The sequence below is a fragment of the Podarcis liolepis genome (genome assembly GCF_965112155.1).
Source record: "Podarcis liolepis genome assembly, chromosome: 9".
Taxonomy (NCBI): Eukaryota; Metazoa; Chordata; class Lepidosauria; order Squamata; family Lacertidae; genus Podarcis; species Podarcis liolepis.
In genome coordinates, this window is record NC_139564.1 from 40704732 (window position 1) to 40717098 (window position 12367).

Consider the following 12367-nt stretch of genomic DNA (forward strand, 5'->3'; position numbering starts at 1 on the left):
GGGGCCAGGCAGACATACCGGCAGAACCATCCTGGTGCATGCACCAATGTGTCTATACAACCCCAGACTCAACACCACCTCACTCCTCTTCCTGGTAAGCAGCAGTTCTTGGTGAGCTACTCCTGTGACTAGAGGCCATGTTTTAAATCCCCACTCAGCTGTAAAGTTAAGCCATGCCATTCTGAAGTGTCAACAATTACCTGTTCTTGCAATTTTTTGGGGGGGGGGTGGAGGAGGGCAATTGGTCTGTGCTCACGATCCAGAATGACTTCAAATGTCATTTTGCAATTCTGTATTATCACATCTTTTTGTAAGTACCTCTGTTCCGTTCCGCCCCCCCCCCGCCCCCCAACTCCTTAGGCAAGTTGAAGGAGAGGAATAAAGTTCATCAGCAACACTGATTTGGCAAGTGGTGGACTAATACAACTACAGAAGAATTCTGGAGTCTCATGGGATATTAACCCAAACATCTTTAAATGTAAGAATATAGAAGAGTCTGGGAGGCAGAAATAAGGCTGCTTTCCGGTTCATTTTCTTCAATAGCAGCTGCAATAACTCTTTTGGCTGCCACACACAAACTACTTACTGTGGATCAGTTGCATTCCTCCTAATGGGACTACTCTGGAAGACAGATGCATCATGGATTCATAGCAGCCTTCACAGACCATCGTTGCAGGGTCTCCAGATTAGACCCCATTTACTGGTTTCCTTATAAAGCACCAGTTCACACATTTAGCAGATTCAAGTGATAAAGCTGGGTGGATTTTGCTGTTGCAGTTGCATATCTGAATACACCCCCCTTTAAAAAAAGAGGCTTCATGCATGTAGAAAAGCACCAGTGTTCAACCAAGCCATCTCCCTGTCATGTTAGTTTTCCAGGCGCACATGATGTTGTTGTTGTTGGGCACTAAGAGACACACACACATTGTGCAGTCCTGGACAAGCAGCAACAGCAAACTTTCCCACTTGATCCTGTTTGAAGTAAACGCTTGCCCTGGATTCTGCATCACATAAATGAGAATGATCAGCTTTCGCCTAAGGAGCATTAGGTGGCTGAGGTCCGCATCACTGTCCGGATTAGGCCGCTACTCGTGGTAAATCGGAACTACCGGTAATTGTCCAATAAAGGTCTGTTTCTTTATTCAAAAAACAATAACACCGACACCTAGAAGTCCTGAATGAAAAGCGACATGGAAAGTCGTTTAGGTCGCCATGGCACTTGGAGAGCTTGTCTTTTTAGACATTAACCGCGAGAGACCCACTCGGATTCAGAGAAAACCCACTTTGTTGTGGCATGATATAAACCATCTGAATCTATCTGAACCGCCCCCCCCCATCACCATCACCTTCCATTTCATGGATTTTCAGCCGAGAAGATAAACCTGTGGCTCGTCATCGGACTGCAATCCCTTCGGCACTTACCTGAGCGCAAACCCCGCTGAACTCAATGGTCTTACTCCTGAGTAGACACACTTGCGGGCTGCAGGACCGAAGTGCTCCTCTCTCTTCCTTTTTTCACACTCCGGTTCAGTTACGAAGAGGGAGGCGCCTCCCGGGGCTGACGCCTGCCCCACAGCGACGCCATAGCTGCGGGGCTCTCTGCACATGTTCAGAGGCGCTCGTTTCCTCGCCGGGATGCCTCCCCCCGCGGCTGCCTGCCGGCGCTCCGAAGAGATTCCGAGCGAAGCTCCGCCCCTCAGAGCAAGAGTGGGCGGGGCTCCTGGTGCCCTCCCCCCCCCCGCTGCCTTTCCTTCCCCTCGCCGTCCTCTGCCTGCTCCAGCTCAGTGTCCGGGCGAGCTTCGGCAGGTGAGCACGCCGGCGCCTCCCTCGTCCCGGAGATGGAAGAGGCGCTGCAAACTTCAGGCGCCAGAGACGGAGCGTCGGACTGAGGCGGGGAGAGGAGTCAAGCCCCGGCGAACGGGGCGAGAAGGGAAGCAAAGGCATGGGAGATCGGTAAGTCAAAGCCCCACAAAAGTATCTGATCAATCTAGGGAGGAAGGCGGGAAAGAACAGCCCCCCCCCTTGGGTACTTGGAGGAGGGCAACTCCTGGCGTCCCTCCTCGATCCAGGCGAGGCACCCGTCCCCGCCCTGCCCGGAGTGCCTGGAAAACTTGGACACTTCTGCCCCCATCTCCTCCACTCCTGCTTTCTAAGTAAAGGTCCTGGCGCTGCCCAGGGAGGCGAAAGGAGAGCCTCGCTCATGCTTTGGCGACTCGATCTCCACGGGGAGAAAAGGGTCATCTGGTCACTGGCAATTCTCTTCTCTGGTCCTCCTCTGTTTCGAATTAATAAGCGAGCCCTTGAGCATTGCTGCGCACGGGGATTCAGAGTGACAGGACATAAACTGACGCGGGAAGACGGTGTGTGTTGGGTCCGTTGTAGCAGCCTCTTAATGTCACAATGGGGATGGGGAATGATGGTAATTAGACACTAAGAACCTCAGGTTGCCGGCCACAAGCTACAGACTCCACAGTCACCCTATGGAAATTTGTTGAACTCCGGCCGTAATAATTGAATTATGAACTGCAGTAACAAAGCATTCAGGAGTCGTCTGTATTTAAGTGTTTGACAAGCATATTGCTACACATCTCTCTGCTTTCCTTGTTGTGCTTTGTTGCGTTCAGCCTCTACTCTACCCTGCTCCACCCCGTGTACATCCTGTAGGAGGAGGTTATCAATCAATAACGTACCAGCCAGCTCTGCAAGAATGCTGGGTGGATTTTTAAACAGCTATTATCATGATTATTGAAGGCTGGGGAAGGAAGTGTTTTGTGCATCAAACTTACTTCAACCCAGGATAATGTCAGCTAGCAGTAATGCTTTTTTGAAAGCAGGCCATATGGCATAAATAACGGATCAGATTGTTTGGAGCATCGAAATCGTAGCCTTTCCTTCTTTAACTCCTGCCTTTCTCAACAGCTCTGTATTTCTTTCAAACCAGCAGCTTATCTTCATTGGAAGAAAGTTAGTAACACATTGCAAACTTTTACATTAGAAGGTCACTTTAAGTTTCTGTTGGGTGAAAGCAGATCCCATGGAAATCATCAGAATTCTCTTCTGAGCAAATATGTTTATAGGTGAGTTTGTAGATATGTTTATAGATGAGTTTACTTGTAAAGATGGTTTGCTAGAGTGTATTTGAGATGTGGAATGGACACATTGACCTGGTGTGCATGTCACATTAAACTGTTGGATTTTCAATAGGAAGTTTCATTGGATTTCAGTAAATACAAAATTAAATCTCTTCCCAACAGTAACAAATTACCCCTCCTTGCTTAAGTAGGACAAAACGGTTTCAACAGTGAAGTTCATTGTTCCTTAACCAATCATGTGCACGTGGTGGATGCCAGATTGTATTATTTTCATCTGAGAAAGTTGCAAATGGATGCCATATTTCAATATAGTCATTAACATCCTGAGAGCCTTTACCCATTTAATCAGCTTTCCATCAAAGCAACCATCCATATTTTCTGTCTCCTAATACAAGCTGCAGGTGTTCTCCCAAGTTCTTCCAGTTCTGTGTTAATCAATTCATTATTGTGAAGTAAAATGTTGAAGGGATCAAAAAAAAAGGCAGAACAAAAAGTACCAGAGATAATGGACACCCTTGTTTGGTCCCTCAAAATAAAGAACATGGGACTGATTCCCTGTTATTAACCTGGACTACAGATTCTGTGAGCCTATAAAATTGTTAAGAGGCCCCTCTTGCCCTCTCACTGAAGGATGCCCTGGTCATTCATATTGTTACGAGTTTGTAAATTCCTGGGTCTGATAAAAGTGAGAACTAATCAAGCTTTGGGGAGTTAAACTGTACCAAACAGCTTATGTTAGAAATACAAGCCAGGCTAACCTGATGATGGCTTGCTGAGTGGGAGTTGTTAGGGGTATAAAGCTTAATGATGGCCAAGTCAAAAAGAGGCAGGGTGATTAACAAAGTAGTTACTCTGTGCCAAAAGGCAGAGGGATGTGAGCCCCTCCTTCATCTAGAGAGGTAACTAGCAAAAGGCAAGAGGCCAGAAGTTTTAGGATGGCACTTGGCAGTGAAGTACTGGCAAGAAACTGTGGCAGGCTGTGAAACAGACGGAGAGCATGGCTGATTTCTCTGTTGGATCCAAGTTCACTTTGTCTATGGGAGAAGCAAGAGACCCCCATGGAGTGTAATGCTGGGAACCCCTCCACAGTAGGCTCAGGTGCTCTTAACCATATATCATAAACACGCCACAGTCTCTGTTTTGCCTCCTTTACAAAAGGAAACGCAAACCCTGAGAAAGTGCTTGGATTCCTGCTCGGAGATTGGGATGACATGTAACAATATTAAACCATAGGTTATGCTCAATGTAGGGGGGGCCAATGTAGTGTCCTGCAATTGTTGTTGGACTCCAACTCCCATCGGCCCCAGCCAGCTTTGTTAGTGGTCAGGGATCATGGGAGCAGACATATGAAGCAACATTTGAAGGGCATCACTTCCCTGTTTAATGTGATGTGTGAACCAGGCCATTGCAGAATGAGTCCAGCAGGAGTTCTAAAATCCGCAGAGCAGTGCTGGAATATGGATTATGAGAAGCATGATTGCAAGATGTTTTTGTGCACTCATTCGAGTAAAAAAAACAGCATTAGCGAAAACAAGCGTGCTTCAGAATAGGTGAAAGAAAGAGACAGAGAGAAATAATGAGGATTTTATATACAATACAGTAGGATTCTTAGTAACAGCCCCATCAAACACCCTCGATCTTTCCAATTTTTGGCATTTGTTAACCAAATGCAATTTCTCCTCTGCTTGTGTTGTTGGATTCTTGAAGTATCTTTATTTTTTCCTCCCCTCTGGTGCTGCTACCCAAAAAATTCTTCCTTGGATGAAGCAAACTCAGCAGAGCACAAGGATATAAAGAAAAGATGGTGTCACGAGAAGAAAAAACATTATCTGATCATTTTCTAGCCAAAAGGAGGATGAAAAGCTTGATGAAAAGAGAGAGATGGAAGAAGAGGTTTTGTAGAAAAATGAAGCAGCCATTCAATACAGTTTTTTAAAATACTGTAATTTTTCGTCAAAGAAATTTTAACATGCTTTTTTCTTAATTGGGAGTAAATGCAGGGTTCTTTGAATTGTATGTTATGCATCTTAGCTGCATGCTACATGCATAATTAGCAGACTTTGTAATTGTTTGCTTATTTACAGTGCAGCCCTGTATATGTCTGTTGAAGGGTAAGCCCCATTGAGTTTACTGGGACTTATTCTTATCTAGATAAGTTGGGTGATTTGCAATGAACCTGCAAGGATTCATGATTCCTAGCTGTTTAGCAATGGCAACAACAAAATCACTTTTTCCACTTAAGTGGGGCTGCTGAAATGAAGAAACTTAGCCAGGGTTTATCTTTTGTGTGAAAGGACTGCAACCTCAGTTCATTTCTGGAACTGAAAACAAATACCAAGGTTCAGAAGCACCCTGTCATTGAATTCTCACTGGCCCACTTCACACATAATGTTAGGTCAAGCCATATCTAAGTGTGAATGAGTGACCCACAGCAACTCATAGTGGCCCAGACAAACCACAAGCTCAGATTCAGATGAGCTTTGGCTGTGGCTACCTGAATACTCACTCGTTCATGGATAGCCATGGTCTGGCTTCATGTTATTTGTAAACTGGAACAATATTGTATCTTTTACACTTGGAGCTTGTTGGTGGATCTTGGGTTGTAGGCGAGGGAAGTAGACGCAACAAGTTTGAAGTCTGCTCCATTATGTAGTTCAGTACACTGTCTTCTACTTTGGGACCAACTTCTGAGTAAACATGGCTAGGATCAGGTTTCAGTGGTTTTCCCCACCCTTTCCATAAGGGACACTAAAACAACCTTTTAGCAATGGCTTCATTCCTTGTGGGCAAATGTGATTTCTGGTCACCCAGTTTCCCACCTTACTTGTGCAGGAAGATAGTTTTGCATCTGCATTTCAACCATGATATACTTTTGTTTCGCCTGTCCACAGGTGTGATTGACTTAAAGTATATTATTACTAGTCCTGTGACCGCCACCATCCGTACCACAGAGATGTAACCTTTACAGCTTGAGAAGCCTCAGCAAAGGTAATGCAGATCAGCTGGGGAGGCGGTGATGTTTGCAAGAGAATGAAAAATTTCCCAGCCACAAGCTTCTAAGGGGACATCCATGGCATACCTTTCCCAGTCTGGCTCTTGTGTCTTAAACTGAAGTGTGGGAAGAGGGATGAAACTGGGAGCTTCCTCCCTGCCCCCCTTTTGACATCCAATAAGCATGACTCTTTCCATGTTTATTACCTGTTACAGGGCATTCCTGTAACAGGTGGTGTGGATGGGCAAGGAGATGAACCAGAGGGGGCTGAAGTTGTGGCCAGATATGGACAGTGGGGGTTGGACACATGGTAGATGCTGATCTTCTTTAAAGTTGCTGCATAGATGTACTCCAAGGCAGAGGTGGCCAGCTTCAGGATTCTTAGGGCCCCTTCTGTTCTCCATATAGTTTTTGAGTAAAGGGAGAAAGGGGCTCTTTCTATAACCTGCCCCCTTCACAGGTGATCAGGTTTCATAACAAGTTCAGTGTCATCCAGCAACAATAGCTTTACAGGGTCAAAGTGAACAACACACAGGAGGCACACAAATCAAGCCTTCCTCTGATCATTTTAAAAATGAAAACCCATGTCTGGGCTGTAATTTGGAGCAGGGGAGAGGGGAGGGACTGCTTAACTATTTCCTTCCTTGCCATTTGCCTGCTCACCCAGCCCGTAAACTGCCCCCCCCCTTTTCTCCCTTTGCAAGGGAAAACTTTTGAGAACCCATACATTTCCCCAGGCATTTTGGAAAACACCAGGGTAGTGGAAAAAACAGCAAGAAGGGGAAAGTTTATAAAGTCCTCTAGATATGATTTTCAGTAACTGGAATGCATAGGGCTTTTATATTTTTAAGATGAAATGCAGAGGCAGACTTGCTGATTAGGGGTGGGGAGAGCCAGCTTCCCAGCAGGTGCATTGCTGTTACTTTCTCAGAATGAGAGGGTGGGAAGGTCAGCCCAGTGCAAACTCACTGATGCAGCCAATCTGGTGTTCCTGCTGATGCATTTGCACCATGCCAGGCTTCCACTGCATCACCTCTCCGGCAAACCTACAGCTGGAAAGCTAGTGTAGCGGCTTTGTCCCACTGATGAGTCACTTCTGGTGAAATGCAAATTGCTTTTTTGTTGTTTTGTTCCTTAAATGAATGAATAAGTAAAAGAAGTCCACTGTGTGGCTATTCCTCTCCTGCAACCTGCAGCCTCTTGAGCAAGGTTGGGAAATCTGTGCTCTCCAGATGTTGGTGGGCTCCCAAATCCAACCCAGGGGTGATAGGAGTTGTAGTCCAGGAATGCCTGGAGGATCACAGGTCCCCTGTTCCTTGAGTTTGTTTTTGGTTTTAAAAAACAAAGGAAATGGAGAAAAGAAGCACATAGCTGCATATAGTATTTACTTCTTCACAGTTATAAAACGTGGCCACTTGGGTATTGTCTGTGCCTTACATATAAAACAAACCTTAAAATAAAGGAATTCCTCTGACACACAAGTTTTTAAACACCTTATCTCTTTGAATGAGGAAAGCTGAAGGCAACCTTTTTTACTTCATTAACATTTGGTGTGACCTTGGCAGCAGATGAAATTGCTTTGTAGGCTGTCCCTGGTTAAAGGCATAGAGTAGGATAATCAATGCATTATTAAGGATGTGTAGGAAATGAATGGTCACAAATTCCTTTGGCGACTGGGAGTTCACCCCCATCCCTAGAAAAAGCTGCAGTTGTGCTTTGCAGTGGAGCAATCTTAAGTTGCACCACCGTTTTTTTTGCAAGCCATAATACATTTGCTCCCCACGTATTGTAAACATAAGGAGCAGGGCACATAAGTTAACAGAATGTAGCCTACAAATGCATTGCTATTGGGAAAGGCAATATAGAATTTCAATAGGTCTAGAATGGTTCATTAACTTCTAATTGACTCAGGCTTGGGCTTGCCTTCATACAGAGGAGCAGCTGGGGAAATAATGCCTGAGGCATGTTCATCTGACACAAAGTGTAGGTTCAGGTAACAATAGTACCACCATGGTGGTTGCCTTTTCACTCTGCAGGGCTGTGTCCATCTGATAAAGCCACTGGCTGTAGCGACAGGAAACATGGCAAATGTGCGCCTTGCATATTTGCTGCCTTGTGGAAATATGAGGATGACAAGACTGTTAGCTTGCCAACTTCTTATTAGTGTCACCATGCTCTGTTGCTTCGTTTCAGGTCTTCTCTCGTCCACATGCAGTTTGCAGGTGTTGATAGCAGCTGCCACCAGCCGTGCCTTGAAACGGAGGATTACCAACCCTGCGGCAGAGTAGAGTGCAGGTGGGCAACGTGTGGTTTGGGAACTAATGAGGCCCATAGTCCACTTTCATACAGCCTGCAGCCTAATTTCATGTGGGTGGCAATGAGGGAGGAAATGGAGGGAAAGATGATGGCAGAGAGAGAATGAAAGGGCTGTTAGAAAACAAGAGGGAGGAGGGGCTGTCCTGTCACACATCCTTGGTTCAGATTCTCCCCACTTTTGTTTCTGGCTCTGCTCTCTGCTGGTGTGCAGCGTCCAACAGATTATGTCCCAAGGGAATGCAGAAAAAGGGCCATCCCACTTCTGTGGGCACTGCTGTAGGAAGGGGTGGGGGGGGACTGCCCCGGGTGTCATCACTGAGGGGTGTGTGTGTGATGTGGTGGCTTGGGCAGGCGCCTGAAGGCTCTGCGCTGCCTGAAACAGCAGCGTGGGATTTGCGTCTGCCCTCCACGTCTCCCTTCACCACCCTACAGCTGAGGGGGAGGTGTCAAAGAGGCTTCATGCAGTGCGCCCCATCCCCAGCTGCAGGACGCACGAGTCGCACCAGTTTATGCCGCTGCCTGTGGGAAAGGATTCCAACTTTCTGTTACGTACCTTTGATTACAAAGAAGTGTCCTCTATAGTTCTGTTCAGCAGCTACAAGGTAAATTCAGTTTACTGAATGGGGATATACACTTTCCTACATTTCTTGGTAGAATATATATTTTTAATTGGTACTTATCAAAAGCTATGCAAAAGGTCTTACCCAGTACAAAGTATCTTTTTATTGTACAACGGAGTAAAAGAAATACTTTAAAAATCTAATCTAAAAATGAACAGGAACAAAAGGAAGAAAAAAAGTGGTGGGTGGAGAAAGAAAGAAAGAAAAAGGTAAAAAGAGAGAGAGAAAGAAAAGAACATGGAAAGATAAAAAGGTTCTCTGTCCATTACATATAGTATTCACTCATTAACATCCAACTATTCTATTTTCTATGAGCCAATCTTTTTTTCAATCTTCTAATCCAGATATTACAAGTTCATTTTCTCATTCAAGCAGAAAAGCCCGCAAGAAATTTCCAATCCTTAATAAATGTCAGTAATGTTTTTTCTCTAATTAAACACATTAATTTTGCCATCTCTGCTAAGTCCAGTAATTTTATCAACCATTCCTTCATTGTAGGTAGGGCTGTATCTTTTCCATACTTGGCTATATTTCTGAATGGTTGTGGGAGCCTCGTAAATCGCTCCAGGTAATTAATCACATTTCAAACTGGCTTCCTTGTGGTTAGTGTTCCCCTGTTTCCACCCTGTGGGTGCTTCCACACAAAGTGCCAAGGCACTGTTTTTCCTCAGTTTGCAGAAAGTGATACTGAATACCACACCAAGTTATTCAGTGATACCCTTCCCCCTGGCCCAAGATCCTTATGTGATGTCTATTCACAAATAAGTTCCATACCCAAAACTCATGGAAATACTCTTAGCAAGTTCAGTCTGTTTTCTTGCTTTTTGCTGGTCTATGCTCTGACATTGAAACTGACATTGGGGTAATTGTAGAGATGTTATTCAAGGGGCAAAACGGATCTTATTCATTCTTCCTCCTTCAGCACAGATTAAGAAGAACCAATATGATGGGCTGAGCTTTCTAAGAGGAAGCATTTAATTTAAATGCATAGGTACCCTGAAAACTTTAATAGGGTTTAACTGGTTGAAGCTGCCCACAGAAATTGCCATTGATTAGACACGCAGGAAAAAAATGGGGAAAAGACAAAGGATTTTCCAGAATACACTAGAAAGCAACAGGCTAATAAGGACATTATATGGATTCTGTGGAAGTATCTTAGGTTGCTCAACACAAAACTATATGATAAATTGGTAACCAAAAAATACCTTTTCTATTTGGAATAATTTAAAAATGCCCTTGTTTGTGTTGCAACGGTGAAAACCTGGATTTAGGAATTCTATCCCCACAGTTCAGGATGTGTTCTCATGTAATGAGGAAGACTTATAACATCTTGTTCATATAAATGGGGGTGTTAAAGCAGATGGTCAGTGCAATCCTATAATATACCTACATGGAAGGAAGTCCCATTGAATTCAGTGGGATTTACTCCCAGATAAGTCAGTAAGATTGCAGGCTCAAAGAGTCTAGCTTTACACACTTGCTCATTTTCATGTCTCTCTTGAGCTTATTATCTCAAGTTGATAATAAACTGAAGAGTTTTGACAACTTTAGCATTGGTTAGCAATACTCGTTCACTCTTTATTGCTCTGCTTATATATAAACTAAAGGCAGAAGTTTCCCCCCCTTTCATTGATCATACTTTGAAAGGTTCTGCAGCAGAGAAGAGGGGAATGTTTTCTTCTCCTTGAAATATCACTCCAAATGCAGTCCACTGCCAAAGAAACATTACCTCAGGTTATTTTTAATGTGTTTTTAAAAATTTAATTTCAAAGTCCATGTTGTATAGAAAAACTCCTCGGTGTTAAATATGCTTTCTGTTCCCTTATTTTTTATTGCAGGGTACAGCTTGTACTCCTGAAAGCTAGCCGCTTTGCTACACTGACCTTTTAAAGGGACAGGGGGGAACTTCATGTTTCAGTTCTGTTTAGATGGTTGTAGATGTGCCTGTTTTTTCAGTCACTCTGTCACTCTTTTCTAGAGTTTAAAAGAAAATGTGTGGTGTCTATGACATGTAGCTTCTAAAATTCTCCTGATACTTTCAAATCATCAGTATCATGAGCAGCATGCTGAGAGTCACAAAAATGAACTAAATTTCTAGCAGTAGCAGCTGGGAAGTGCTTCCTACGTATATTTCCTGGGCATGAAGAGTACTATGTGTGTACATATGTCTTTATTTATTTCAATAATAGCCCACCTTTCCTCCAAGGAGCTCAAGACGACAAATGTGGTTCTCTCTCCACCTTCATTTTATCCTCACAAGAACCCTGTGAAGTAGGCTAAGCTGAGAGACTGTGGCTGCCCCAAGGCCACTTGGCCAGCTTCATTGTCATGTGGGGACCAGAATCCTGGTCTTGCTGGTTCTAGTCTGGCACTTTAACCACCACAAAACACTGGCTCTGTTTGTGGGAAAATCACATGAGGTGACTGACTTTAGCTTTCTGCATCAGTTGATGGAGCCACTCAGCTGACCTCCTGTCACTGCTGCTTACCAAAAGGTGGAGGAAAGAGGTTGGCACAGTGGAAATGTACTGGCAAGAACACTGGATTGACACCACTGATGTGTTCGTACTGCGCTGACCTCACTGCTGCCACCTTCCCTCTACTTCCAAGTAAATGGCAGCAATACGGGCAGCAGGTCAGGTGAGTGTCATTGCCCTGTTATGTATATATCTGGTTCATGAATCAGATTTTCAGTGAGTTGTGTAGCTGAGACCTATAATTTTATTTGTATGTTTTCATGAACGATCCATTAGAGTTCCCTTCCAATGAATTTTGCCTTATGCAGTTCAAAATCCTTAGCTGTGAAGGGCAGAGAAGCAGTCCAGAGGTATTTAAAAGCATTGCCACATGCTTTCTGCTGAAGCTGAAATGATTCCACCCCCATCCTTGAAGTTCTTCTTTATTAATGTCATTGGTGAATATTCCCTGAAATTTCTTTGACTATGCAAATATTCTACATTCTGAAATAGGATTTGACATTTAATTTTCAGTAGGAGGTCAGGGTATATTTATAATGTCTGGCATGTAGCACTCAACATTTGATAGGATCTGAGACCTGACATACAGTACCAGCCAATGTTTGCCAATTAGAACTAACTGTACAACATCTTCCCAGTTATTGTGGATATTTCTGCCTGGCGTAACATTATCATCACATGTACAGGACAGCTTCTGCCAAAGCTGACACACGATTTGGGGGAGCAGCAAATGGTTTGTTTACATTTTAATTTGCATGCTAGAACAGTGGTTTATCATTGCCGGTTGAAAGGGCTGGCTGGCTTTCTGTTGTTTGTGATGTCTGGCTGTTGCTTAAAAGACCAGCCTAGAAGAAGAGGAATCTCAGCTCC

General features: G+C 44.2%; 1 protein-coding gene across 11 annotated transcripts in view; it reads left to right on the forward strand.

Annotated features, from left to right (window-relative positions):
* The first annotated feature begins 1738 nt into the window (after window positions 1-1738).
* NPY2R (neuropeptide Y receptor Y2) overlaps window positions 1739-12367 on the forward strand; it is a 28690-nt gene continuing 18061 nt past the window's right edge. Inside the window, exons 1-4 of one of the 11 annotated variants that reach the window (XM_083520106.1) lie at window positions 1741-1953; window positions 5984-6080; window positions 8278-8379; window positions 11210-11660. In XM_083520106.1, the coding sequence (XP_083376232.1) occupies window positions 11634-11660 (27 nt within the window). In that variant the 5' untranslated portion in view covers window positions 1741-1953; window positions 5984-6080; window positions 8278-8379; window positions 11210-11633. Of the gene's footprint in view, window positions 1954-5983; window positions 6081-8277; window positions 8380-11209; window positions 11661-11681; window positions 12231-12367 lie in introns of those variants that run through there. The other 10 variants (XM_083520108.1, XM_083520109.1, XR_014529916.1 and 7 more) reach the window with 10 other exon arrangements.